This window comes from Lonchura striata, chromosome 1A (genome assembly GCF_050655825.1).
Source record: "Lonchura striata isolate lonStrDom1 chromosome 1A, ASM5065582v1, whole genome shotgun sequence".
Taxonomy (NCBI): domain Eukaryota; kingdom Metazoa; phylum Chordata; class Aves; order Passeriformes; family Estrildidae; genus Lonchura; species Lonchura striata.
Genome location: NC_140741.1, coordinates 74,481,869 through 74,505,985, shown reverse-complemented (window position 1 = coordinate 74,505,985; position 24,117 = coordinate 74,481,869). Strand labels below are relative to the sequence as shown.

Sequence of the window (24,117 nt, the reverse complement as noted above, 5' to 3'; positions counted from 1 at the left end):
CATCTCCCACTCAACCCAGTGTCCCTGCTGGGGGTGCCCTGGATCCCCTCACCAGGTCACTGATGAAGGTCAAACATCCTTCTCCAGGAGAATCTTCTGGGAAACAAAAGCTTGACCAAAGTCTAGCTAGACCTGGCACATTCCCCAGCCTTTCCCTCATCCTCCAAGGTGGTCACTTTGTCCACAGAAGATGAGGTTGGCCAAGCAGGACCTGCCTTTCCTGAGCCCACTGAATTGGCTGATCCTCTTACCCTAACAAAATCTGCAAACTTTTTGTGAAGCAGAACATTTAAATACATCCTACCAAAAGCCTTCTAAGGCAACAGCTCGAAGGAATGATGATTTTGCCACACTCTCTAATAAAATTGCAGCCATTTTCCCAAATTTCTCCTCTCCATTTTTCACCTGAAAATGTTCAACTCTGTGTTCAAGCAGGCAAAAGTTGAGCTGTGGGTTAAACCCCCAAAAGCTGAACCATGTGTAACCCCCAGAGTCACAGAGGGGGGAGTTTCCTGATCCCTGCTCTGATCATGCCCTACAAAAACCTCTGTTCCAACTGGAATTCATTTGCTCAGTGCTGCCATTTCCCAAGGAACCAACCTGCTGCTAGGAGCTTTTTAACAGCTCCGTTCTGATCCCTAAAAACCCAACTTTGGGAACTCATTTAAGCAAAGCAGCTGAAAAAATGGCTCTTGGGTCTTGTTTTTCATTCCAGTGAACAGCCAAAATTTCCTGCTCCTCATTATGAAGGTCTCATTATCCACAGGCTTTTATGGGAGTCTTGTAAAATGGAATGCACTATTTTCCATGATTTATGTCCTTCTGGTGATATCCTTTGTACCTTCAATCCTTCCAGAGAAAAGCACACGAGTTCCTGGTGGCCCAAAGGCATAATTTCAGATTTGAAGGAACATCACCTGCTAATTCCTGGTGCTGAATCCTTGTTCTGACACATCCGTGGAGCTACAAATGGGCAGTTCCTGCAGAAATGGGTCCTTGGAAGATTATGGGAATTTTCTGCTCTGTATCACTACCAAACCCAGAAGAAAAGCCACTTCAAAATCCTCCTAATCTATACAAGCATCAGAATTAAGTCTCCAAATAAAAAAAATAAGTGGAGTGTAGCCAGTTAAGTGATGTTGGGACCACACACAGGAACAACTCATGAAATTACACAGAAAGAGCAATTATGTGTTACTTTCCTGGCTTTCACCACATGGACCTAAAATCTCCTTGATTTTCCCTTTCCTTCCTCAAACACATTCCCAGATCATTCAATTCTAAGAAAAAAATGATAAAGGCAATTTACCCAGGTCATAGGAAGAGAAGAAATCTTTTGAAGATTTATTGAGCACGTTTGGCGCAGAGGCACCTGTGACAACGAACTGGCACAATGGCATTTTTTAGATTCACCTTGAAAATTGGATATTCCAAACAGGTTTGGAAGTCTCCACATGTTGTCACAGAAGTCTCTGGTTCTTGAGGAAAGAGAACCAGGAGCATTTCCTAGACCTGACCTTAGAACCACCACACTGCCTGGCCCCACAAACACTTTCTGCTCCAAAGAACCGTTGAAATAAATTAACAATTCAGCATAAAATCTACATATCCCACCCAGAGCAGTATTTATTGTCACCACCAGCTCATCTTCTACTGGATTTCTAAGAAGTATTGTCCCAAATTTCCCAGGAAAAGGCACTCCTGGGTTTGAGAGCACGTTTTAGAGTTCCAGGAAGAACCTGGCAAAGCAAGAACCTTTCTAAATACCCTTCAGAGTACGGAAAGTTCAAGCAGAGAAATATAAATTTATTCCTCTGAACTGGCATGAAGGGAAAGTGTTACTGGTGAACTGCCACAGCTCCAATCCTCAGGTGAGCATTTCCAAAGGATTTGTTTATTTTACGTGCAGCAGGAGCAGCTTTAATTTCCTTATAAAGATTCTACAGCACAAGGTAACATCTCCTCTGGGAAGGGAGTGCAGGAAGGACTCCAAATTTTGGCATCTTTGCTGGGATGGGATGAATGAGTCAGTGCTTTAGAGTGACACCCATTAATATGCACAGACACTTTGTTTCATCAATAAAAAGCCAAAGAACTTAAGTGACTACAAGCAGAAACAGCTTTTGTTATGCATAGGCATAAGTTTGAAATTCTCTGCTAGTTGTGCAGTCCTGGAAAAGGCTACTTTTAAATAAAATTACAGGGGGAAAAAATCTACATAAGTACATTGTGCACTTGAAGCAGAACCATCTGCATATTTTATGCCCATGAAATGTTTTCTGGTAGAATCCTCATCTTTGCCAGGCTGAGGGACACTTGCCCAGCACTTCACTGAGTGATGCAGAGCACGAGGAGGAGCAAAGGAAAATATTTTCTGCTGTATTGGGTGAGAAGAACAAGAAGAGATCTGCTAAAATAAAAGTTCAAGAGGGGCATCTCCTACTCCATTCCCCAGCTTTGAGGTGGGAGATCCCCATCAGCTCCACAACTTCACATCTTTTAGGCTTTATTACTATACAGAAGAGCAATATTTTATGGGGAGAAAGCAGCAGACACTATAAATTTCACTGAAAAAGGAGTATTTTAACATTTAGAGGGGTTGGAACTAGATGGTCTATCAGGTCCCTTCCAACCCAAACCATTTTATTTCCAGTGGTGGGGCTGGGATTCAGGTTTTTGTGGTTTCTTTCCTCAGTTCCTCAAAATCCTGTGATCTTTTGCAAGAAAACTGAAATGAACTTCCCACTAATCACACAGCAGAACACAAATTCTTCAGTTTTTCCCTCAGAATTTTCATATGGTTCTTCTCTTCCAGATTTTCAGTGACCAGGCTGCGGTTTCCAGCTCTGGAAGTTTGTGACTCCTCACAAACCTCCAGGACACAGAAAAACAGCCCCGGGCTCCAAGACCAGCCTGGCAGGAGCAAGAAGAAAACCTCTCCAGGAGCAGAAGAAAAGAGTAATCAAATGCAACAATCTGGGAGGCAAGTGTGACAAAACTAGAAACAAAAGGACAAAAGAATGAATAAGGCTGAAAAGAGAAGGAAATATTCTCTGCATTTGAGGAATACTGAAACAGGTTTGAAAGGGGGAACAGACTGGAGGTCACTTCTGTATTATTCATCAAGGACAACCCCATTTATTAATCTTCTGAAACAATACAAAGATTAATTTCCCCTCTCTGCAGCCATTCCAAAGCCCCAGTGAAAGAGTTTTCCTCGGTGTTTGTTGCAGTAACAGGAATAAAAGATCAGCCCCAGATTATTCCTGTGTACAGCCAGACCTTTAGTCAAAGTTACAAAGCTCCCACAAGGAACAGATTTGACCTTTTGGCTCCCACACAATAAAAAAACTTCAGTAATATCTACACAAACCTGGCTGCCTGCAGTAAATAATGCTGAGGAAACCAGACAGAATGAACCCACTGCAAATCTCTGCTGCTCAAAATATCAAGAACACGATCAAGGTGAGAACAGGCACAGGAAACTGAGTGTATTTAACTGAAGCTGGTGGGGGTTAGGAGAGGGAAAAGATGATTTTCCATGAGTTAAAAAAGCCAAGTTTGCCCCTGGACACAGCACCCACTCGTTCTGTGACACTGCAAAAATCACCTGCCAGGTTTTTGTCCCCCCTGAGACATGAGGGGATGACTTGCCTCCTCCTACTCCAGCAAAATCAGCTGAATTATCTACAAATTAATATATATATACAGCTGAAATACTCACTGCTGGAGCTTCCAGGAGTACTGAACTGGGAAGTCTCAAGGAATTTCCGAGGTGTAGATAAATTAGTGACATCCATCAGAGGCACAGGAGAGGCATCTTTCACAAGGGACCTGCATGAGGGAAAAAAATTCAAGCAAACAGATTATTATTTACAATATTTATTCACAACAAATAATCCACTTACTCCTTACATTTTAAGCCTAAGAAACAGCTTACGACTAATGCATGTTCCCATTTCCATGCCTTCTGTCAACTTTTTAATCCTCTAAACTTCTTTATTCCCACCAGAAACCTCCATCGTTTTTTCCTGCCCTTCAGATTCCTGTTTTGAGCCCACCCATGTACATCACTGCCCAAATGAACCTCCTTACTCAAAAATTAAAACATTTTAAAAATTCACATTTTATTAGTTGCCAAAAATGTGTCACACTGATTCAGCTGCTGGATGTGGCAGGGGGACACAAGCAAGAAATCATTTTTAGGAGAAAGAAATCTCCTACAGTGGAGCTCAGGATGTTTGCTTAGAGGTCAAAATGCTCATGGAAATGTGAAAAAACAAGGGTTAAGCTTGGTATCCTGCAGAAGAAGCACCCAAAGCAAAAAGCCACCCTTGCTGCAAGAGTTCCTGTTATCAAATATCCACAATGGGCATCAGGGGAAGTGAAATAAAGAGAATCCAGAGTGAGATGAAGCCACAAAAATGAAGTTAATTAGCAGTCCCCCAGTCTGGGTAGACCAAAGCTTTGTGGCTGTTTTAAATTAAGATGATGAGTAAGGAAGAGACTGATTTGCTAGCAACCCTCCTTCCTAGAAATTTCAATTTCAACCAATCCTTTCCTCCATAAATTCATTTAATGCAACTGGCTATCGTGCATTTATACTTTTCTTATTATACTTTTGGCAAGTAGATTTTTATTCATTCTCACAATAAAATGCTCATTTATCTGTTCTCTGCATCTCTATCAAGTGCTGGCTCACCTTTTGCTCCCCACCTCTCCTACTCTGCAAAAATTACCTCCCAACATTGTCTCTCTCTTTTCCAGCCACTTTCTATCTTCCTTCCCTGCAGCAACTCAGAATTAGCAAAATCAGGAAAAAATAGCCTGTATTAACTAAATTTCGACTGACCACAGGCACCAACCAGGTAAAAAGTTTCAACACCTTTGAAACACCTTGGAAACACATCAAAACCAACACATTTCAGCTCAGACACTTAAGTATTGTGGCCTCCATCTCATCACCTTATGGTGAGGTGGGAGGCTTTGAAAACTTGGATATTTCTTAGAAAATGAGCAGTCTCTCCCTGACCTGAGCCTCATGACCATGACATTTGTAGGAGAGGGATAAAATCAGGGAAGGGAGAGAATGCACAAAGGAGCTGTGGGAAGCAGCACAACCCCAAGAGAAGCACTGAGAAAAGCAAAAGAATACGAATGGGCTTGGAGGTGCATCAACAAATCTGAATTTTCTGCTCTCCACAGCCACAATGCTGAGGGATTTGCACGTGTCTTAGCTTGGAAATGGGAGTGTATGTTCAATTCCCATGTGCCAGAGGTGGGGCAGTTCTCTGCTGTCCATGGGGCAGTTTTTTCCTCATCTCTCCCACAGCCCATCCTCCCTCCAGGAGATCTCTGCTGCCATGGCCACTGAGTGTCCCTGCATGGCTGAGAAAATTCCAGCATCCATGGGGAGATGCTCTGCCCAGGGGAGGAGCCAAGCATTCCTACCTGGATCCAATCTGACCTGGGAACAGCACAGCAGCCTTTGCCCCCTGCATTCCCAGAGGAGCAGCTTCCTTCCCCCTGCATTCCCAGAGGAGCAGCTTCCTTCCCCCTGCATTCCCAGAGGAGCAGCTTCCTTCCCCCTGCATTCCCAGAGGAGCCCAGGCCCATCTCCCCCAGCCCTGGAGCTCCAGAGGAAAACTCCCCCCTTGTGCAGGATCCTGCTCCAGCAGAAGCACAGCTGGCACTGCAGGAGGGCTGAGCCCCCCTGGGATGGGGCTGAGCCACCTCCCTGACCCACAGGGGCTCAGGGCATTGCTGGCTCTGGCAGGGCGTTGGTTTGTACTATTGCATTTGTATTTTTAATTTTCCTAGCAAAGATCTGTTATTCCTGCTCCCACATCTTTTCCTGAGAGCCCTTTCATTTCAAAATTCTAATTATTCGGAGGGAGCGGGTTTGCATGTTCCATTTTAAGGGAAGCTCCTGCCTTCCTCAGCAGGCAGCTGTCTGTTCAAAGCAAGGCACAGGGCAGCAATGCAGGTTTGGGGTGGCAGCTCTGAAGGGCACGGGGAAGGCTGTCCCACCCGAGGCGGGCTCTGTCCCTGCCGCGCTGCCCCACGCGGTTGGTGGATTTGATGTAGAGGTGCCGGTGCAGCTCGTCGATCAGCACCAGGTGCAGGTTCATCTTCTTGCTGTGCAGCTCCAGCCTCAGGTCGCTCAGCCCCTCCACCTGCAGGAGGGGACCCTCCAGGGAATCCACTGCTGACACCTAGGGGGAAAACAGGGCACAGTTTTTAGACATCCATCCATTCCATCATGCTCGCCATTTGGCAATTTTCCTCTTGGATTGTTTGGATCTCAGGATGATTCTGTCCTTAAAACCCTTCTAAAACAGAGAATCTTGAAGTAATATTTCTTTATTTCTGTTCCCAAAGAAATTATATAGAAGGGTTCCTATTGTAAATAGAGGCGAACCCAGTGGGAAGAAATGATGGTGTCTGACTCCAGTTCAGAAGGCTGAATGATTTCTTTATTATAACTATGCTATAATACATTAATATACTATTTAAAGGAAATACTAAAACTACAAACCTACTTGTTCTAACTACCATCTCTAACTCACTCACAACCTGTGACCCTCTCTGAGAGTCCAGCCCCAGGTGGGTTGGATTGGCCATCAACTCAAACAATCCTCACCAGAATCCAACCCAGTAATCAGCCCAGGGAAACAATTCTCCAACCACATTCCACATGGGAAAAACAAGGAACAGAAATAGAAATTGTTTTCTCTTTCTTCCCTCTGTGCTCCTCTATGAAAGATCCTGAGAGGGAGAGAAATGTGCTTGCCACAGGTTCCAACGTCCAAATAATTCAGATTTAATGTTCAGCCTTCAAATATTAAGCGTATGTATAAAACAAGTTAGTGAAAGCACAGTTCTTAAATAAAAATCAAAGCATGGTTTATCCCCAAATAAGAGGATTATTAAGTAGAAAAGTGTTAGAAGAAGATAGTGACCAATAGTGTTTGATGGTTGCTATTCTTTCCATTACAGAAAAACAAAAAAACCCCATTATTCCAAAATCTGCAAATGAGGAGGAAATGGCTTAAATTTAATTTGTTTAAACTCATGACTGAAATAGCTTAGAAGGCCTCATCCTTTAGGCTGCACAAGGGTCATGTCCTGTGGTTACACCATTTGAATATCTGAAATAATGACCAGCTGACATCCTATGGGCACTTAAATTTCCTAATTTTCTTTTCTATCCTAAAAATAAATGTGGACAAAACCCAAACACAGACTAAAAGCCAGCAGGAACAACAGATCAGTGCCTAAAAGCAACACTCTCACTGTGCATCCCTCCCAGTTGGTTTTTATATTTAACAGAGATTTCCAGTTACCAATAAATAAATGATGGCACCCCTCTGCAGCTTCCAAACTCTCAGTGCTGATGTTGTAAGAAACTGGAAAGAGCATGTTTGGCATGCAGAGGTTTAAAATAAAATTAAAAAAACCCATTCCCTGCTAACTGAGGATGCTGCCAGTGAAATAAGACATTTGCTTGCACTTCGGGGTCTCGGTTCAGAACAAACCTGTCAGCCAAACATTAAAAATTAAAAGCAAAGATACAGTGAGCAGCCAGCCCAGCCAAGGGCTGCTCCCTCAGCACCGGTAAATATTAACTCTGCTGAAAGAACATCCATCACCAGAGTATTCCTTTGCTGGCCTCCAAGCCCAGGAAAAACTTGGAATATCCATGGCACAGCCAAGCTTTTTATATTCATTTTTAAATCTCCTCACTTGCCACACTACACTGGCCATCTTCTTCCTTCCCAGTATCCATCTGGGAACATCACACACCATAAAACCACCCCAAAAGTGAAGGAAAAACCCAATTTTCTTCTCCCCAGAGGAGGTGGCAAAGTTCACTCAAGAGGAGGAGCTCAGCAGGCACCACGTGGGAAACTCTGGATGAAGTGGAAATGTTAATTCCTCTCCTCTTCCTTTGGCAGGTGGAGCTTTTTTCCCCAGATTTCCCCATTCCAAAGGCATTCCCCTGAAAGAACATCCATCACCAGACGTTTTGATCACCAGAGTATTCCTTTGCTGACCTCCAAGCCCAGGAAAACTTGGAATATCAGTGGCACAGCCAAGCTTTTTATATTAATTTGTAAATCTCCTCACTTGCCACACTACACTGTCCATCTTCTTCCTTCCCAGTATCCATTTGGGAACATCACACACCATAAAATCACCCCAAAAGTGAAGGAAAAACCCAAATTCCCCATCCCAAAGGTACTTTTTCCTTTGGCAGGTGGAGCTTTTTTCCCCAAATTTCCCCATCCCAAAGGCACTTGGGATCCCACCCAGTTGCTTCAGGGGAGCTGCAACGACCCGGGGAGCTGGGCCAAAAATCCCACCAGAAAAAGGAGCAGGAGCAACATTTGTCATATTGAGAAACTGAGAGGTGAAAAAGCAACCAGAAGAAAAGTGAAAAGTGACAGAAAAAAAAAAAAAAAATTCCAAGACATCCAGGAAAAGTTTTCTCTGCAATGCAATGAATGTGAATTTAAAATTTCCACTCAGCTCTGGTTTTGTCTTGCCAGTTCCTAAAAAGTTCATTGCTTACCAAAAATATTAAAACCAAAATACAGCTCTCAAGGACATCTTTTAAATAAAAAAATTTGAATATTCAACCATTTATTACACTCATGTTCAAAGAAGGTAAAGGAAGGTCTCCAGTTAGTTTAGATGGCAATAGAAATATTATGCTAAAAACCAAACCAAACAGTTTTTTCCTTTCTGCAGTTTTGGTTACAGAAAGATGATTTAGGTCCTGGCAACAAAGCAGCACCCAAGGTTATATTCCAGAATAAAAAAATATGTGATTAAAACCTTTGTGTGCTGGATAGATCACCCAGAACAGCATAAACAACCAAAAGGAAATAAAAACATCAATAAAAAATGCACAGAATTTAAAATACACTAAAGGCAGATCAACAGTGGAACTTTAGAAGGAACTTTTTTGACTCTGTGCCCCCACTCAGCTCCTAACACACCAAAACTTGGATTATACAAGAGATGCCAATCAGCTTTCCCTGGTTTTTAACCCATCAGCTGCTGGCTGCATCCAGAGGCACTAAAAGATGTGGAATTGGATAGAGAAAGGAAGAATTATCCTGCAAGACTCCAGTTAATACTGATAAGGGAAAAGCAGCCTAAGAAAACCTGGCAATGAGATGTCCAGAAGGACTCCACGTGGTTCAAGGCTCCAGAAAAAGCAGCTGATGGTCCTTGCTGGGTCTTTTTTTCTACACACACAGCTCAGTTAAATGGAAATGAAATGATTTTTGTTTGTTTTTCTGAAGGGGGATCACGGCATTGTGCTAGACTAGCTGGGCACAAAAGATAATTGCAGGTAAAAGAGCTCCCCCACATTAATCTTTTGGCAGGGGCTGGGGTGCAGAGAGGAGCCACAGCCACACAGAGCAGCTGGAAAAGGAATCAACAATAAACAAATTGTTATTCTTATGGAAAAAAACTGCTTTACAATGAGCAAATTGTACCAAAAGAATGGGCAGTCCCCACCAGCACCTCTTTTAATTCTCAAATTCAGCTCCCTCTCCCACTGAAAGCTGCTCATAAACACACAATAAATGTAATTTAGTCAAACACTAATTAAAATATTGGCCTGGATTAGCACAGAATTTGGCTTAGATGATCTGATAGCAATTCCTGATGTTCAAATCTTCTTATCTCTCTCTACTTATTAGTACCTACAAATCAGCAAAGACCCTTTAGGAAATAGAGATGAAATAAGCCTGGAAAAAGAGCTGTGCTTTGTATAAGCCAAAAATTGCAAGTTTATAGAAAATAACCGTGGCACCAGCACCATTAGGCAGCTTGTTTAAAGGTCACAGGCAGTTTATAGCAGGGCTTAATTGCCTTAAAAAGAAAACACAGCTAAACACTTGCTTAGTGTAAGAGGAAATTTGGAAGGGTTTAACTCAGCATTTTACAACGAATAAGAACCTAAGTGTTAACAAGGTATTTGTCAAAATTCTTTCTTCCCTTACTTCAGCCAAAGTTTCTCAATCTACTTACAGTGAAATCTATTTATTCCCTCAAAGGCTTTGCTGAACCCCCACAGGCCTGGAACTGAGCAGAGATAAAGGATGAAATATCTATTTTTTTTTTCAGAGAGGGGGAAAAATCCCAAAATAATGATAGAATCATAAAATCATGGAATGGTTTGGGTTGGAAGGGACATTAAAGATCACCAAGTCCCCATGGGCAGGGACATCTTCCACCATCCCAGAGGGTGCTCCAAGCTCCATCCAGCCTGACCTTGGACACTTCCAGGGATCAGGAATCCACAGGTTCCCTGGGTACCCTGTGCCAGGGCCTCCCCACCCTCACAGGGAAGAATTCCTTCCTCAATTATTAATTATTTAACTAGAAAACCAAAGCCTTTCTGTCTGGGAAACCAATCTGTTCTGAAATTGGAAAACAGATATGAAAACATGAACACACAACTGAGAAAGGTTTAGAGAAAACAACGTGGTGGGTCATAATTCCAGATAAAAAAAACAAAGCTGTACACAAACACAATCTGACAAAAGGGAAAAAGCTGAGCCCTCGGAATAAAAGAGTGAATAAATCAGCAACAACCCAGAAGGTTCCAGCAGCCTCGCTGGTGAATACAACAATGCTGACATTTAAAAGGAGAATTGATCTACTGCTTTTACAAGGGACTCACTTTCACGAGGTACAGGAAAGGAAAATGACTAAAAACCAGCTTAAATAAGTGTAGCAGATCTAAACAAGCAGGTCACTGAATTCCATTTGCAGGAAATAAGGACTGAGCCTGGAAACTGCTGTGGAACGGGAAAGTTCTCACACTGCAGCTTTTGGGATTTGGCAGCAGGCAGAGAGACAACCCCACAAATGCTGATCCCTCTCTTCCCTGGAATGGAATTCCCAGAGCAGCCCCAGTGTTGGAACTCAAAATGTCCCTCAGACATTTTTGGAGGTTCCGGGCCCAGGTCAGAAGCATTTGAGACCCTGCAGGCAGCTGGAAACAGCTGGGATTTTGGGTTTGAACCATGGGATGATTTACCAACCTTGCAGGAAGAACAAGAAGTCACAAAATTTAGATTTTAGAGTAGAAGTAGTCACAGAGTAGAGGGAAGAATTTTTGAGTGCTGTACAGGGGGGATTTGGTTTTGTACATGGGGGTCAGAGGTTTAAGATGGATTTGGGATTTGGGCCTGTCCTGTCCTCCCTCTTTCTTCTTCCTCACCTCCATGTTCTTGGTGATGTTGGCACTCACAGATTGGTTTAGAGTGGAAAATCACCATTTAATATAGGTAATAGGCATTGGGGAAACTGTAAACATGTAACACGTAATGTACCATATAAAAGATAGAAAATCACCATTTAATATAGGTAATGGGCATTGGGGAAAACTGTAACCATGTAACACGCAATGTACCATATAAAAGATAGAAAATCACCATTTAATATAGGTAATGGGCATTGGGGAAAACTGTAACCATGTCACACGTAATGTCCCATATCAAAGACAGCAGCAGCCCTGGGTGGGAGAGAAGAAGCAGTCGGGGTCAGAGAGGATGTCAGGGTGTGTGTGTGCCTCTGCCTGAGCTGTGAGCAAACCACAGCAGCCCCAGAAGAAAATCTTTGAGATAACTTGCAATAAACTGCCTTGAGACCCAAAACAGAGACTGCTGAGCCTTTCTTTGGAAGCTCGGCTTGGAGGAGAGACTTTTCCACCACACGGAGTCATTCCTGAACCAGGGTGAGCTCCAGCACCCCTGGATCACTGGAAGTGTCCCAGGCCAGGTTGGGCAGGGTTTGGGATGGTGGGAGGTGTCCCTGCCATGGCAAGGGTGGCACTGGATGGGATTTAAGGCTCCTTCCCACCCAAACCTGTGAGCCAAAGTGCTGTGATGTTGGATTAACTCTTTTGTGACTTTTTGGAGCAACTGAGAGGCCCTGTTAACATTAATCTAAGTTTAATGTTATAATTACATTGATTGTTGTAGTGACAATATTAGTAGCAGTGCTTTGTGTGCTTCACTGTGCACACAACAAACAAAGCCATCAAAGAAGTCTTTTCTGTTCAAGAGAGAGGGGGAAATGTGGGAAATGGAGTTGTGGAGAATCCTCAAAGCCTGACAAAAGCTCACACAGTGCATCTGTGTGCAAACCTGGAGATGAGAAATGCTGACTGAGAAATGCCCTGCAATGGGACAGACAGAAATGGAACCTGAGACAAGTTTCAAAGGGTGGCCTTAAATCAGACTGGGTCCTTTGGAGAAACAGAACTGGGAAAGATGCACTGCAGCAGGACCCACGATGGGCAATTTTAGAGGATTGGCTTTAAGGCATTGACAGCGTGGTGTCAGACCAATAAACACTTATAATGTGTTGTAATTATGAAATAATTGGCTTCTGATTGTGATGGCGTGAATTATAACATCTGTATTGTCTCACCCTTCAAGTGAGGCTGAAAATGGAATAAAAGTTTTTCAAACATCTCTCAGCTGCCTCATTTCTGGGTCAGAAAAGAGCTTAATTCAACACTGAGAAAGGCAGAACAGCAGCAAGAGACACTGCTAGGTGCCACCCAACCCCTGTGCCACCCACTGCCTCAGCACAGGAACTGTGACAGATTGAGCAAAAGCCATGGAAAAAGCAACTTGTGAAAAGGGAGGTGAATAAATAAAGCTGTTTGACGTGAGTTGTACCTGGAGAGCAGTGAGAAAATGTTTACTTCTGCAGGGTTTGTTTGTCTTCTCTGTTTTTTCCCACCTCAAACCTCCAAATCACTCGTAAGTTTGTTAGCAATAAAATAACCAAGGAGCTCCTGAATTTAAGGCTGCAAAATTCCCATATTTTTGATGGACAATGCAGGGAATCACAGAATACCAAAACCAAAAGCTTGTGAAGCATCTGCAGCCTCCACTGCTGGCAACACTTAAGGAGCACCTGATTAAACCTGTTTTACACTGCATTTATATCTTTTAATTCCAACCTTGACAGGTTTTATCAAGGCTGTGATTTTAATTCCAGTATCTTTTGGATATAATGGTTTTCAATTCCAGTATCTTTTGGATTTAATATCTTTTAATTCCAACCTTGACACAAGTTTTATCAAGGCTATCAAGTTTTATCAAGGCTGTGTTTCATCTGTAGATTTGTTGCAATATTTTGGTTGCAAGGTGAATCAGGATGAAGCTGAATAGTGATGGCCTTTGAGGATGGGCCAGCCAAATAATGGGATACAAGGAAAACTTAAGAAATAAGAAATCCAAGGGTTGGGAATTGCCTGCTACCAAATTGCCACAGCACAGCGTGAGGTGGCATCAAAACAAACCAGTAAATAGGAATTATTAAGATGACCCCGAACTTAAAAACCACCCTGATGATCCTAAAGCAGAGAGTGTTCAGGTAAAATCATGGAAAACAGGAAAAGCACAGAGATCAGCCATGATATTCCTGACTGCCACTGCCTCCTTCTCCCTAAGAACAGGAAAAGGAGCAAAGGAACCCCAGAGATGAGGATTAACCTGATGGACAGCACTGGGTGCTAACACGATGGATATTAAGTGAGGGAAGAAATTGCTCCCAGTTTTGTTCACCTTTCAAAATCTTGTAAGAACCAACAAGCAAAAAGCAGAGAAAGAGCTATAAATTATGATTATGGTTCTTTTGCAATGTTTCAGGACGAGCTGAACTCGCTCTCCTTCATGGCATGAAAGGATTTGTGAGCAAATGATGCACAAAAAGGGGGGGAATGACACAGATGACTGAAGCTGAGAGGTTTGGAAAATTACTTGGAAAGATTCTGAGCTACACACACAAAAAAAGTGCTCAGTTTGCAGGAAAACAGCTCATCCTGGGACAAGCAAACTGATCTGAGGGGGGAAGGAGAGGAAAAAATGCACAAACGAAAGTAAAAGGTTATTTTGGACAAAGCTGGACTGAAACACCTTAACACAAAGGACAAACAGCTTTTATTTTTCTTAAGTGTTCCAATGGCAATGACCAAACACTGTTTTCCCTCAGCAAACTTTTAAATATTTATAAAATTATGTTCCTCACTTGCTGTCCTTTCCTCCAGCTACAGAAATTTAATTCTTTTGCATTTGCCTCAGTCACCCATCAATCATTCTCCTTCCTCCTCCACTCGCTGTAATTCATCAATGTCTTTCTAGCAACAAAGTGCTGGAACCAAAAGTGGTGCTCAAGGAAGAGAGGGGCTAAAAACAAGAGCTTTATCCAACTGCTCACTTGGACCTGAACACAAATTCTGCAATTTCTCCACCAGTATGGACAAATGACTTCCCTGAAATGGCAGAATTATCTCCTGGCATGACAGAATTACCCAAGACTTTTTCCTTTCACTTCTCATTTCCATTTTCATCCCAAATGTTTCAAATGCTTTCGTGAAAACTGAATTTATTACACCTATCCACCAGCTTTTAAGCTGCATTTTCAAAGCAATTCAATCAGATTTATATGTGATTTACTTATCCAGATTTATTCAGTCTGGATTTTATAGAGTCCCATAACCCTTCAACAATTCTTTCCTGGTGTTGCTGCAATGTTTTACTGGGGATAAAATTCTGTCTTACACCCCAGAGTTTAAAAAAGAATTCCTGGAAAGACCAAGGATTGCTGGAAAAGACTCCTCTGTATTCCAGCTCTGCTCCACCTTCATCACAGCCTGATTTGTTATTAAATAAACTTTTATCTGCTGGAATGAAGGGTTGTTATCAGCAGAGCCCCCTGATGATGCTCTGGAGAGGCCCTGAGGAGAGCTGGGGTCAAACTCATGGCCATGCAAACGAATTTAGGTACTCAAACTTCATGCAAGAGGCTGCCCTGATAATGCAAATTATAGCAGGAGAAGAGTGAGAGCAAGTCATTGATAACTGTGTCCAGGGGGAAAAAAATAAAGTGTTTCTAAAGGATAAAAATTCCATGTTCTAATGTGTTTAAAACTAGCCTAAAGTTTATTTAAAAAATAATCAAAGCAGTATTTAAGGAAAAAAATAAATTAAAAAAAATAATTTCTTACATATAAAAAATTAAAATTTCTTAAATTTAAGGAATTTAAGGAAAAAACAGGAAAAATTTACAGAAGAGAGGTGAAAAACAATATAAGAATAAACACCCCCAATCCTTTTGCACATGGAATTTACCATCATTCTACCAAACTCAACCTGGACAAACCAAACGCCTTCAGATCCTCCTTGTGTGGCCCCAGACACACAAAGGCCATGATTTCCATGGTTTTTGGAATGACCAGAACATATTCCAGGTACACGTGGAATTAATAAAATTAACAAAAAAACAAGGTGCCTCTTCCTCACCTGTCCCTCACCCAAAGAAATCGGATTAGCCAATCGTTAACAATTAATAGAAACCTCACATTAAATGAGACACAACCCCAGAGACCTCACTTCCCAAAAGAGAACTTCAAGCTGAGCCAAAATTTAAATTTACCTCTAAAAACATCTCTACAGAATCCTAAACAAACCCATGTCTATTATTTCCACTTAATTCCAAAATATAAAACTCTTGCACAGCAGCACGTGAATCCCAGCGCTGCACTAAGGAATGCAGAAACAAAATTAAACTGTTTTCATTGATTTTCCTTGTTCCAGCTGAAAGGCAGGCAGTAAATAAAATGCAGACTGAGAACTGCACTGCTGTTTTTATTTATTTCATTATTCCAGGCTACTTAAGGTGTTAAGAACTCTGCTCACCACAAGGTATTTTTAATTGAAAGACTCTCCTTGTGCCATCCTGAGGACAGCCACAGGTGGCAGCTGCAGTCAAATAATAAAAATTAAAGCTCCCAGCCATGCCCAGGGTGTTTTCCAGGGAGGTGCTGAGGAGGACAGAGAATCAGAATTTGGGTTGAAGGGACCTTAAAGCCCCTCCAGTGCCACCCCTGCCACGGCAGGGACAGCTCCCTCTGTCCCAGGCTGCTCCAGCCCCAGTGTCCAGCCTGGCCTGGGACATTCCAGGGATCCAGGGGCAGCCCCAACTGCTCTGGGATGAGATGCTCATTATGTGATGAGTAAATATTTTGCACACTGAGCAAAAAAACACCCTCAGCCCCTGAGAAAATATTTCAATTTTTTAAAGGCTTTGTTTGACTCCCTCTTGCCACAGCAAATGGGGCTCCTTGTCCTCGCTGCTCTCCAGATGTCCCTGCTTCATTTCTCCTCTATCTCCTCTTCCTGTGCCACCTTCATTTGTTTCCCCAAGCAGCTGGGGCTGCCCTTGGATCCCTGAGAAAATATTTCAATATTCCTTTAAAATATTTCAATATTTTAAAGGAATTTTTTATTTTTGGAATGTCCAAAGCCAGGCTGGATGGGGCTTGGAGCAGCCTGGGACATTGGGAGGTGTCCCTGCCAGGCAGAGGTGGCACTTGAAGGGCTTTAATGTCCTTTCCAACCCAAACCATTCTAGAATTCCATGATTTCTGCACAGCATTTCCACTCATTAACAGCCCTTCCACTTCTGCCCCTGTTGTCATCCAGCCACTCAGTTGCGTTCTAAAGTCCTGACTTTAAAAAAACAAAACTACTTTTTTTTTTTAATGCCAAATGTGCCGTGAAAAAGCGACCAGCTCCAAAAAAAATCCTCCTGCTATTACTCACATCATATGATTATTTTCCTGACATTAAAAACCTGAAGTTTAAGTCTTTAACACTGCAAAAGAATGAAAAGCAGGTGCTGGGGCATTCCCTGCTTCTGGAGAAACAAAGTACTGACAGCTTTTTATTTCCTGGGAAAAAGACGTCGGAGAAGGATGAGCCCATGAGGAAAACACCAATTCCTCACTCTGTAACACAAGGATGGGGGAAGTGAAGTGAAGAATAATCAAAGGGCTCCATCCTTCCTTCTTCCCACCTTCATTCTTCCTTCTTGTCTTCCTAATAAAAAGAAATTCAGGTGGAAATAGCAATGATCCTCCCTCTGCTCCCATGGACAGATTTCTGCAGTTTCAGTGTTTATTACCTGCCACAAGGGCAAATCCAGACACAAAACCAAAGTAGCCTAAAGAGTTTTTATTTCATTATATGACATGACCTTAAATTACTTCATTCAACAATGTTTCTTCACTGTTTTCAGCATTTCAGCTCTTAAATTATAGAAGCAAATAGCAAATATTAAGTTTTCCCTACAAGGACCTCATGGGTCAATAGTGGAATCCAAAGAATTAAAGTAACAGCACAGATCTCCACAATCTTGAGCTAATAAGTTTCTTAATTACCGTGCAGAGCATAATCAATGCACAGCCCAGTGCTGGGGAGACTGGACATGAAACTCTTCCCTAAAAGGGTCAATCTCCTGTCCTGCTGCTGATCTCTGCTCTGGCTTCTGGTGATGTGGAGGACTCCCAGAACTTCTCCTTTGGAAGAACTTGGATTCACAGAATCCCAGAATAATGAGGTTGGAAGAAACCTCTAAGATCATCAAGTCCAACCTATGCCCCAACACCACAACTAGACTATAGCACCAAGTGCCAAGTCCAGTCTTCTTTTAAACACATCCAGAGATGGTGATTCCACCACCTCCCTAGGAAGACAATTCCAGTATTTTATTATTCTTTCAGTGAAAGTTTTTTTCCTAATATCCAACCTAGACCTTCCCTGTTGTAGCTTGAGAAGGTTTCCTCAGGCTTCCAGGGAAGTGACTTCAGCGTCCCTGAGGTGACAGTGGGAAGTGACAGTGTCTCTGGCCCCTGCTCTGCTCCCCTCTCCAAGACTGTTCTTAGGAAGCTCCTCCTGGGTCACAATTTCCCCTCAGTAGCAGATGGCAGAATTGTGGAATTGTTTAGGTTGGAAAACAGCTCTCAGAGCATCGAGTCCAACCATTCCCAGCACCGCCAAGGCCACCATTGGTCCACGTCCCCAAATGCCACATGCACATGGCTTTAAATCCCTCCAGGGTTGGGGATTCCACCAGCACTGCCCTTTCCATGAAGAAATTCTCCCCAAAATCCACCCTGAGCCTCCCCTGGCCCAGCTTGAGGCCATTTCCTCCTCCTGTCCCTGTTCCCTGGGAGCAGAGCCTGATCCTCCCTGGCTGTCCCCGCCTGTCAGGGACTTGTGCAGAGCCAGGAGGTCCCCCCTGAACCCTTTTCTTGTTTTACATTAAACAAAAACCACCCACAAATGGCTGCACGTGCACTCAAGTGCCCCATAAAAGTGACTGTTGCTGTTAGTAATTCAGTGTGTGAAAAACCAGCTCCATTTCAGGCAAATATACAAACTCACTCTATAAAAAAGGCACATAAAGAAATGGAAAATAACTAAAATGCATTCCAGCTCAAACAGGCGTTTTATCTGTTCCAGACATTCCCAAATTCTCCAAAGCTTCACAATTCAAAGGATGCTGGAAATTGATTCTTTTAGACACCCTGTAATGTGCAATTACAGGACAGCAAACCTGATCCTACTGCCTGTGCTCCTGGAATTATCAAGATGCTGGAGGAACACGCAATGGGGAACACCTGATATTTGTGTGCTGCTCTGGCTGGATACAGAATCAGAAGGAAAAAAAAAACTGTCACTTAAAAAAAAAAATTTAACTTCATACAAATGTAAGCTGTCACAAAGTACCTCTGCATTGTGTTTATCCAACTGGGAAAAGCTGCCAGTCTTTTATTAACAAACCTTGCCTGCATTACTCAGTCACTGCACATTAGAACCAGCAGCTGGAGAGTTTTGAGTGATAATGAAACCTGTAACAAGCCATCCTCAGCCGTCTTTTCCAAACAATAAGGGAATTAAAATTTCAATTTAAATGCAGAGGTTTGAAACACGCTTCAGTGGCAAAATTACTTCAATTAATGTGAGTGGAATACAAAGAGCAGGCTGCAGGGATGGGATGCAGCAGGCTGGAATGATGCCTTTGGAAGGATTGCATCCAGCCAGCAAAGGGCTGCAAAGGTCTCATTCTGACTGTATGGATCACAAGGCTACAGGAACAGCATTAATCAGGGCTGCAAGTGCAGGCTGAGGGCTACAAACTCCTCGTCAGAGCACTTTGGGCTTCTCCTGAGCCACGAGCAGCTGTTTACCTTGAGGAATGAACCCAAAGGACAGGCAGATCTATGGACACCGTGCCTCCCTGACAGATCAGTAATGATTTTACATAATGTTCCTATCATATCAAAGGAGAAGGGAATTATCCCCAGCCAGTGAGTGATTACAACATCACAGCCTCGCAGAGCTGTGTTAACACAAGATGGCAAAAGCCAATGAGCCTGCAGTGATTTTTGGCCAGGGAAAAGCTCCAAATGCAGGTGAATTACTGTTTCTTTATACAGGCACATTTGTCTTCAAATGAGAATTGCAAGTGTCAATGAGTGGCTGAAATTGAATGTTCAATTTCCACTTGAGGTTTCTCTGCATTGCTTGATATATATTCAAAAAAAGCCCATGAACTAACAGCTGCTTTTTATGCCATTACTATTTGATTTATTAGAAAATATTTGCTATGCTGAAAACAAAAAACAACCAAACAGAGCAGCAACAGAAATGCTGCAGAAGTCTATAAATCAGAGAGATCTAATGCTGTCTCTCCCTCATAGCCACAGGCAACTTTACCCAAGCACACATATTTATATACACATAAGTGCTTATATTTAAAATAAACATACACAAAATATTGCAAACCCATAAATATCAAATACACAGGTTGAAAACCATTTCTAAAGCACAGTGCATGAGAAATCTTAAGCAAGGTTATTTTTCTTCTTACACTTCCTAACACAGATTTCAAATAGGAAATAGATTACTTGTCTGGCATTTTGAAAAAAAAAAAAATTCAAAAAAGAACCCCCAAGAAAAAAACAAACAAAAAACCCAAACAAAACAAACAAACAAAAAAAAAACAGGCACACTGGTGAAAAAAGCACCAATATTTCAACTCATACTGGTGGCATCTGTGAGTATCACATTTTGGTACCTACACTGAACACCCTTAACTAACACCTTTTTTACATCTGACAATTGAAAATATCAGGCAAACACCACACTTTGATTCTCCCATTTCCGGAGTTGTCCAAGGCCAGGCTGGACAGGGCTTGAAGCAGCCTGGGGCAGTGGAAGGAGTCCCTGCCATGGCAGGAGTGGCACTGGGTGAGATTTAAGGCTCCTTTCCCAACCCAAACCATTCCATGATCCTCTGACTGCAGCAGGGCTGGCACAGGAGAGGAGGAGGAACAGAAAAACAAAAGGAAGGTGATGGCAGAGTGAAACCAGACACGAGGATGTGACAGCAACAACAAAAACCAGGTGGGTTCTACAGGCCATGGGATGGGGGTGGCATCTGTGGGAAATCCAGCAGAGAGAACAAGGTAAGTTTTACAAAATCATGTTTAAGGTGAAGTAAGATAAAGCAAAAAGGAGGAAATGAAAGCTCAGGGTGACAATTTCCAGCTCTTTCTCCTGTTGGGTAATGACTTGTTTAAAAGAAGTGAAGAGGCACAGCTAAGTGAGACAACAAAGGGCAGTGAAGTGGAAAAAAAACCCAACAAAAGGCAGTGAAAAGATGGCCTTAAAGGCACTGCCTGGCAAAGAGGAGTAAGAAACAGAGGTAGCACTTTTGCCTCTACTTTTTGTGGCTCAGGATGGAAAGGACCCGTAGAGAATATCAAATCCACTTCCCTGCCCAAGCATGGGCACCCTAGAGCCACGTCCAATCTGGATTTGGAAATTTTCCACTGAGGGAGACTGCAAAACCTCTGTGTGTCCATAGAGCTTGAACTTCAAGTGTTCAACCATCCCTGCAGTAAAAAAAGGGCTGCTTTAGGGTCAAACTATTCCTTGTGTTTCAGGCTGTGCCCATTCCTCTTCTCCCATGCCTGGGCTCCATAAAGGAGAGTCTGGCTCTGTTTCCTTTGCACCCTCCCATGAAACAATAATAACCATCAAAAACATCTCCCTGAGGATTCTCTCAGCCTCTCTGCACATGTGAGATGCTCCTTAACCATCCCTGTAATCCCCCACTGGCCTGGACCCAGTAACTCCATCTGGAGAGCCCAGAACTGGACTGAGCACTCCACATGTCAGGACTGAGAAGAGAAAAATCACCTCTCTTGTTTTTAATTCTTAAAGACAGTTCCAGGAAAAGAAGGGCTGGAGCCTGGTCAGGAAATGTGCTTTTTAAGTTTAGAAAAATACCAGATTGTTGTTATTAGAGAAGTCCAGGAAACTCCTGGACAAGACTGGAATGGAAAGGCAGGCTAATAAAAGAGATGGAACTGAAGTGAAAAAAACATTTGAAGAAAGGGAGAAAAAGAGATTGAAAGTAAGAAGAAAGGATCAAGAGGCTTGGGAAAAGAATCAGAGTCACAAAACCAATTAGGTAGGAAAAGATGTCTGAGATGATCAAGTCCAGCCTATGGCAAATCCCCACCAGTGAGTGCCACATCCAGGAATTCCATGGACAGCTCCAGGAGTGAGGACTCCAAACCCCTCACAGCAGTGCATTCCCACCTCTGATCACTCTTTTTGTGAAGACATTCCTCCTAATCCCCAACCTAAACCTTAAGGCTTTGTCCTCTCATGCAGACAAATGAGGCAAACCCACCTAAACTGTGCAAGAACCTCCCCTGTGGATAACGACCAAAGTTGTGAGAGCATTCTGGGGATGAAAGAGGAGGGACACAGGGCACCTCCTTCTGTTATAAAAACGGGCTTGAAATGATTGGCAAGATTTTAAGAAAGATGATGATCCAGGCAGATGTCTGGAAAATGTAATTGTGAAATAAAGCATGAGAGTGCAAAAGAAGGAGATGGGAGGGAAAGGGGAATAAAAGGGGGGCAAAAAGAGGGGAGGGCAAAAAAAAGAGTACCAGCATGTCGGTGGCGTTGAGGTAGCGCTTGCTGGCCATGCACTGCTCCAGTTTCTGAGGGACCTGCTTGATGTTCTCAATCTCATCCAGGAGGTTCAGGACGTGCTTGTGCTCGATGCCCTCGATCCACAGCTTGCGCAGCTCGTCCCGTTTGCAGTGCAGCAGCATCTTGCAGGACAGCAGGTTCTCCTTCACCTGCAGCAGCACAGCAAGGGTTAATGACATCTGGCCCTGCAACTGAGAGCAGCCCTTCCCCATGGCTGCTCCATTAGGAATCCCAAAAATATCTCCAGGGTAAAATTAAATCTGATTTCCTTCATGCTGCCTTGGCCGAGGAGAACTTTACAGACCCTAAAAAATTAATTTCTCTGATAGTGAAGTTGTCTTTATTGCAAGTTTTATACCACTAGTGAAAATTTCACTGAAGTACCACAATGCAATAAAACACCAGATCCTGTTAACCACAACCAAGGCCATTTCCCAAGAACCAATTCAGTATTTTGGCAAACAGCAAGAATCTAATTTTCTGTGGAAACAAATAAGCCACCACTAATTTTCCTGCTGCAAACATTTTCCATCTGCCTATTAAATCTTTTGGCAGTCTCCTCCTTTCTTCAAGTTTGGTGGTTTTGCTCTGAAAAAAGACCAGCTAAGAGTAAAACCATTTTCTCAATAACTTGAGCAATACCAGGTTTTTGTTTTTTTTTTTTGGAAGAGAAGATTTAATCAGAACATTTATAAGTCCAGATCAGCATTTTCATTATTTATCAAGCCATTACAAACTCTTTACTGCTGCCATGCAGCTTGGTTCTGAGCCTCATGCCATCATCCAAGTGGCAAAATCGCTGATTTTTCTCCATTTAGGCAACACCAAGAGTTTTCCTTCTCCATTCTCTTAGCATTCCCTGCTTTCAGATTCTCCCTGGTAAGGTCAGTGTAACCTAGCTTTTCCTGCTTAATGCAAATCAACAATCCATACTAAAATGTGGAAGCAATTAGCAGCACAGCTTCACACATTGCCTTCACACCACTCTTGTTTTGTGATAAGTTATGAATACTTGGGGCCCAACCTTTTCTCAGGCTGAACTCTCACTGAATTACACATGAAGAGAGACACTCAGAAGGAGCCCTTCAATTTATTTTTAAATAATGAGCCTTCAAAGCACTCCACAAATCCCACTTCAGCTGCACTTTCTCCTGCCTTGTTCACCTGAAGGCAGTTAAAAAAAAAAAAATCTATGTGAAAAACACATCAGTGGACCAATACTGGACACTGGTAAATAACAACAGCTCCATAAAACAGCTTCTCTCCAGAGGCAGGAGAGTTTGAGATTTCAATACTGCAACTCCAAAATGTCCTTCTGAAAAGAGAAGCATGGAAAAATCCTCAGCCAACAAAAAAAAAAACCTCATCTACGAGTGTCCTAAAAAGCAGAGGCAAACAAACACACACAGAGATCACATCTAATCCCTGTTCAATGCATTAACTGGAAATATTTCACTGACCTGGCACAGCTTCATCAGTGGACTGCAGCTACAGAGAGCCAAATTAGGTCAGCAAAACAATCATGGGGTCAGAAGGAATCTCACCAGACATTCCTGCTCCTGTCCTTGCAAGAAAGATCTCCATCCACATCTGGGAGCAGGGCAAGGAATGAACAGCACATCTTTAAAAAAAAAATCCCCTCGGGAGCCCAAATAGTTTCTGATTCATAATTCAGTTTTACAGAGGCAACACCTCTGTAGCTAAACCCAAAACTAAACCTTTCCTACCAGGAGACCACAAAAGGCAGATCCACAGAAGGATCTGGAATATCTGTCACTTGTACAATTTCCTTGCACAGAGGGGAACATGAAGAGCAAGCCTGAGAGTGTAACACAGATTGATGACAAACCAGATCCGGGTTTGTCATCCTGTGAGATTAGGTCAAAACCACTTCAATATATATTGACCAAAACTAATAAGCCAACTTAAATACCAGAAGGTCCCTCACCCTCACAGTCATTCTTCTAGGTAGGACCCAAAGGTCACACCACTCTCTGCTTGTGTTGACCTCTGCAAAGCTTTGCACACTGTGTGAAACCAGGCCACTGCCTACAGTTGATTTCAAATTTAGTGGAATTGATCTCTGCTTTCAGAGTGCAGAGCTTTGTCCATAAATCCTGGAATGAACTCTTACCCTTGGAAAGCAGTAGAATGGTCTCATTTTCTTTGAAAATGTTAAATGAATTTTCAAAGCCAAAAGGGTCAGTATGTA

At 42.7% G+C, this 24,117-nt stretch overlaps 1 protein-coding gene across 4 annotated transcripts in view; it reads right to left on the bottom strand.

Annotated features, from left to right (window-relative positions):
• Positions 1-24,117, bottom strand: part of EXOC4 (exocyst complex component 4) — a 319,710-nt gene that overhangs the window by 274,444 nt on the left and 21,149 nt on the right. For 2 of the 4 annotated variants that reach the window (XM_077783706.2, XM_085569918.1), the window contains exons 3-5: positions 21,860-22,054; positions 6,031-6,215; positions 3,725-3,834 (exon numbers count right to left, since the gene is read on the bottom strand). In XM_077783706.2, the coding sequence (XP_077639832.1) occupies positions 3,725-3,834; positions 6,031-6,215; positions 21,860-22,054 (490 nt within the window). Of the gene's footprint in view, positions 1-3,724; positions 3,836-6,028; positions 6,216-21,859; positions 22,055-24,117 lie in introns of all 4 variants that reach the window. The other 2 variants (XM_085569919.1, XM_085569920.1) reach the window with 1 other exon arrangement.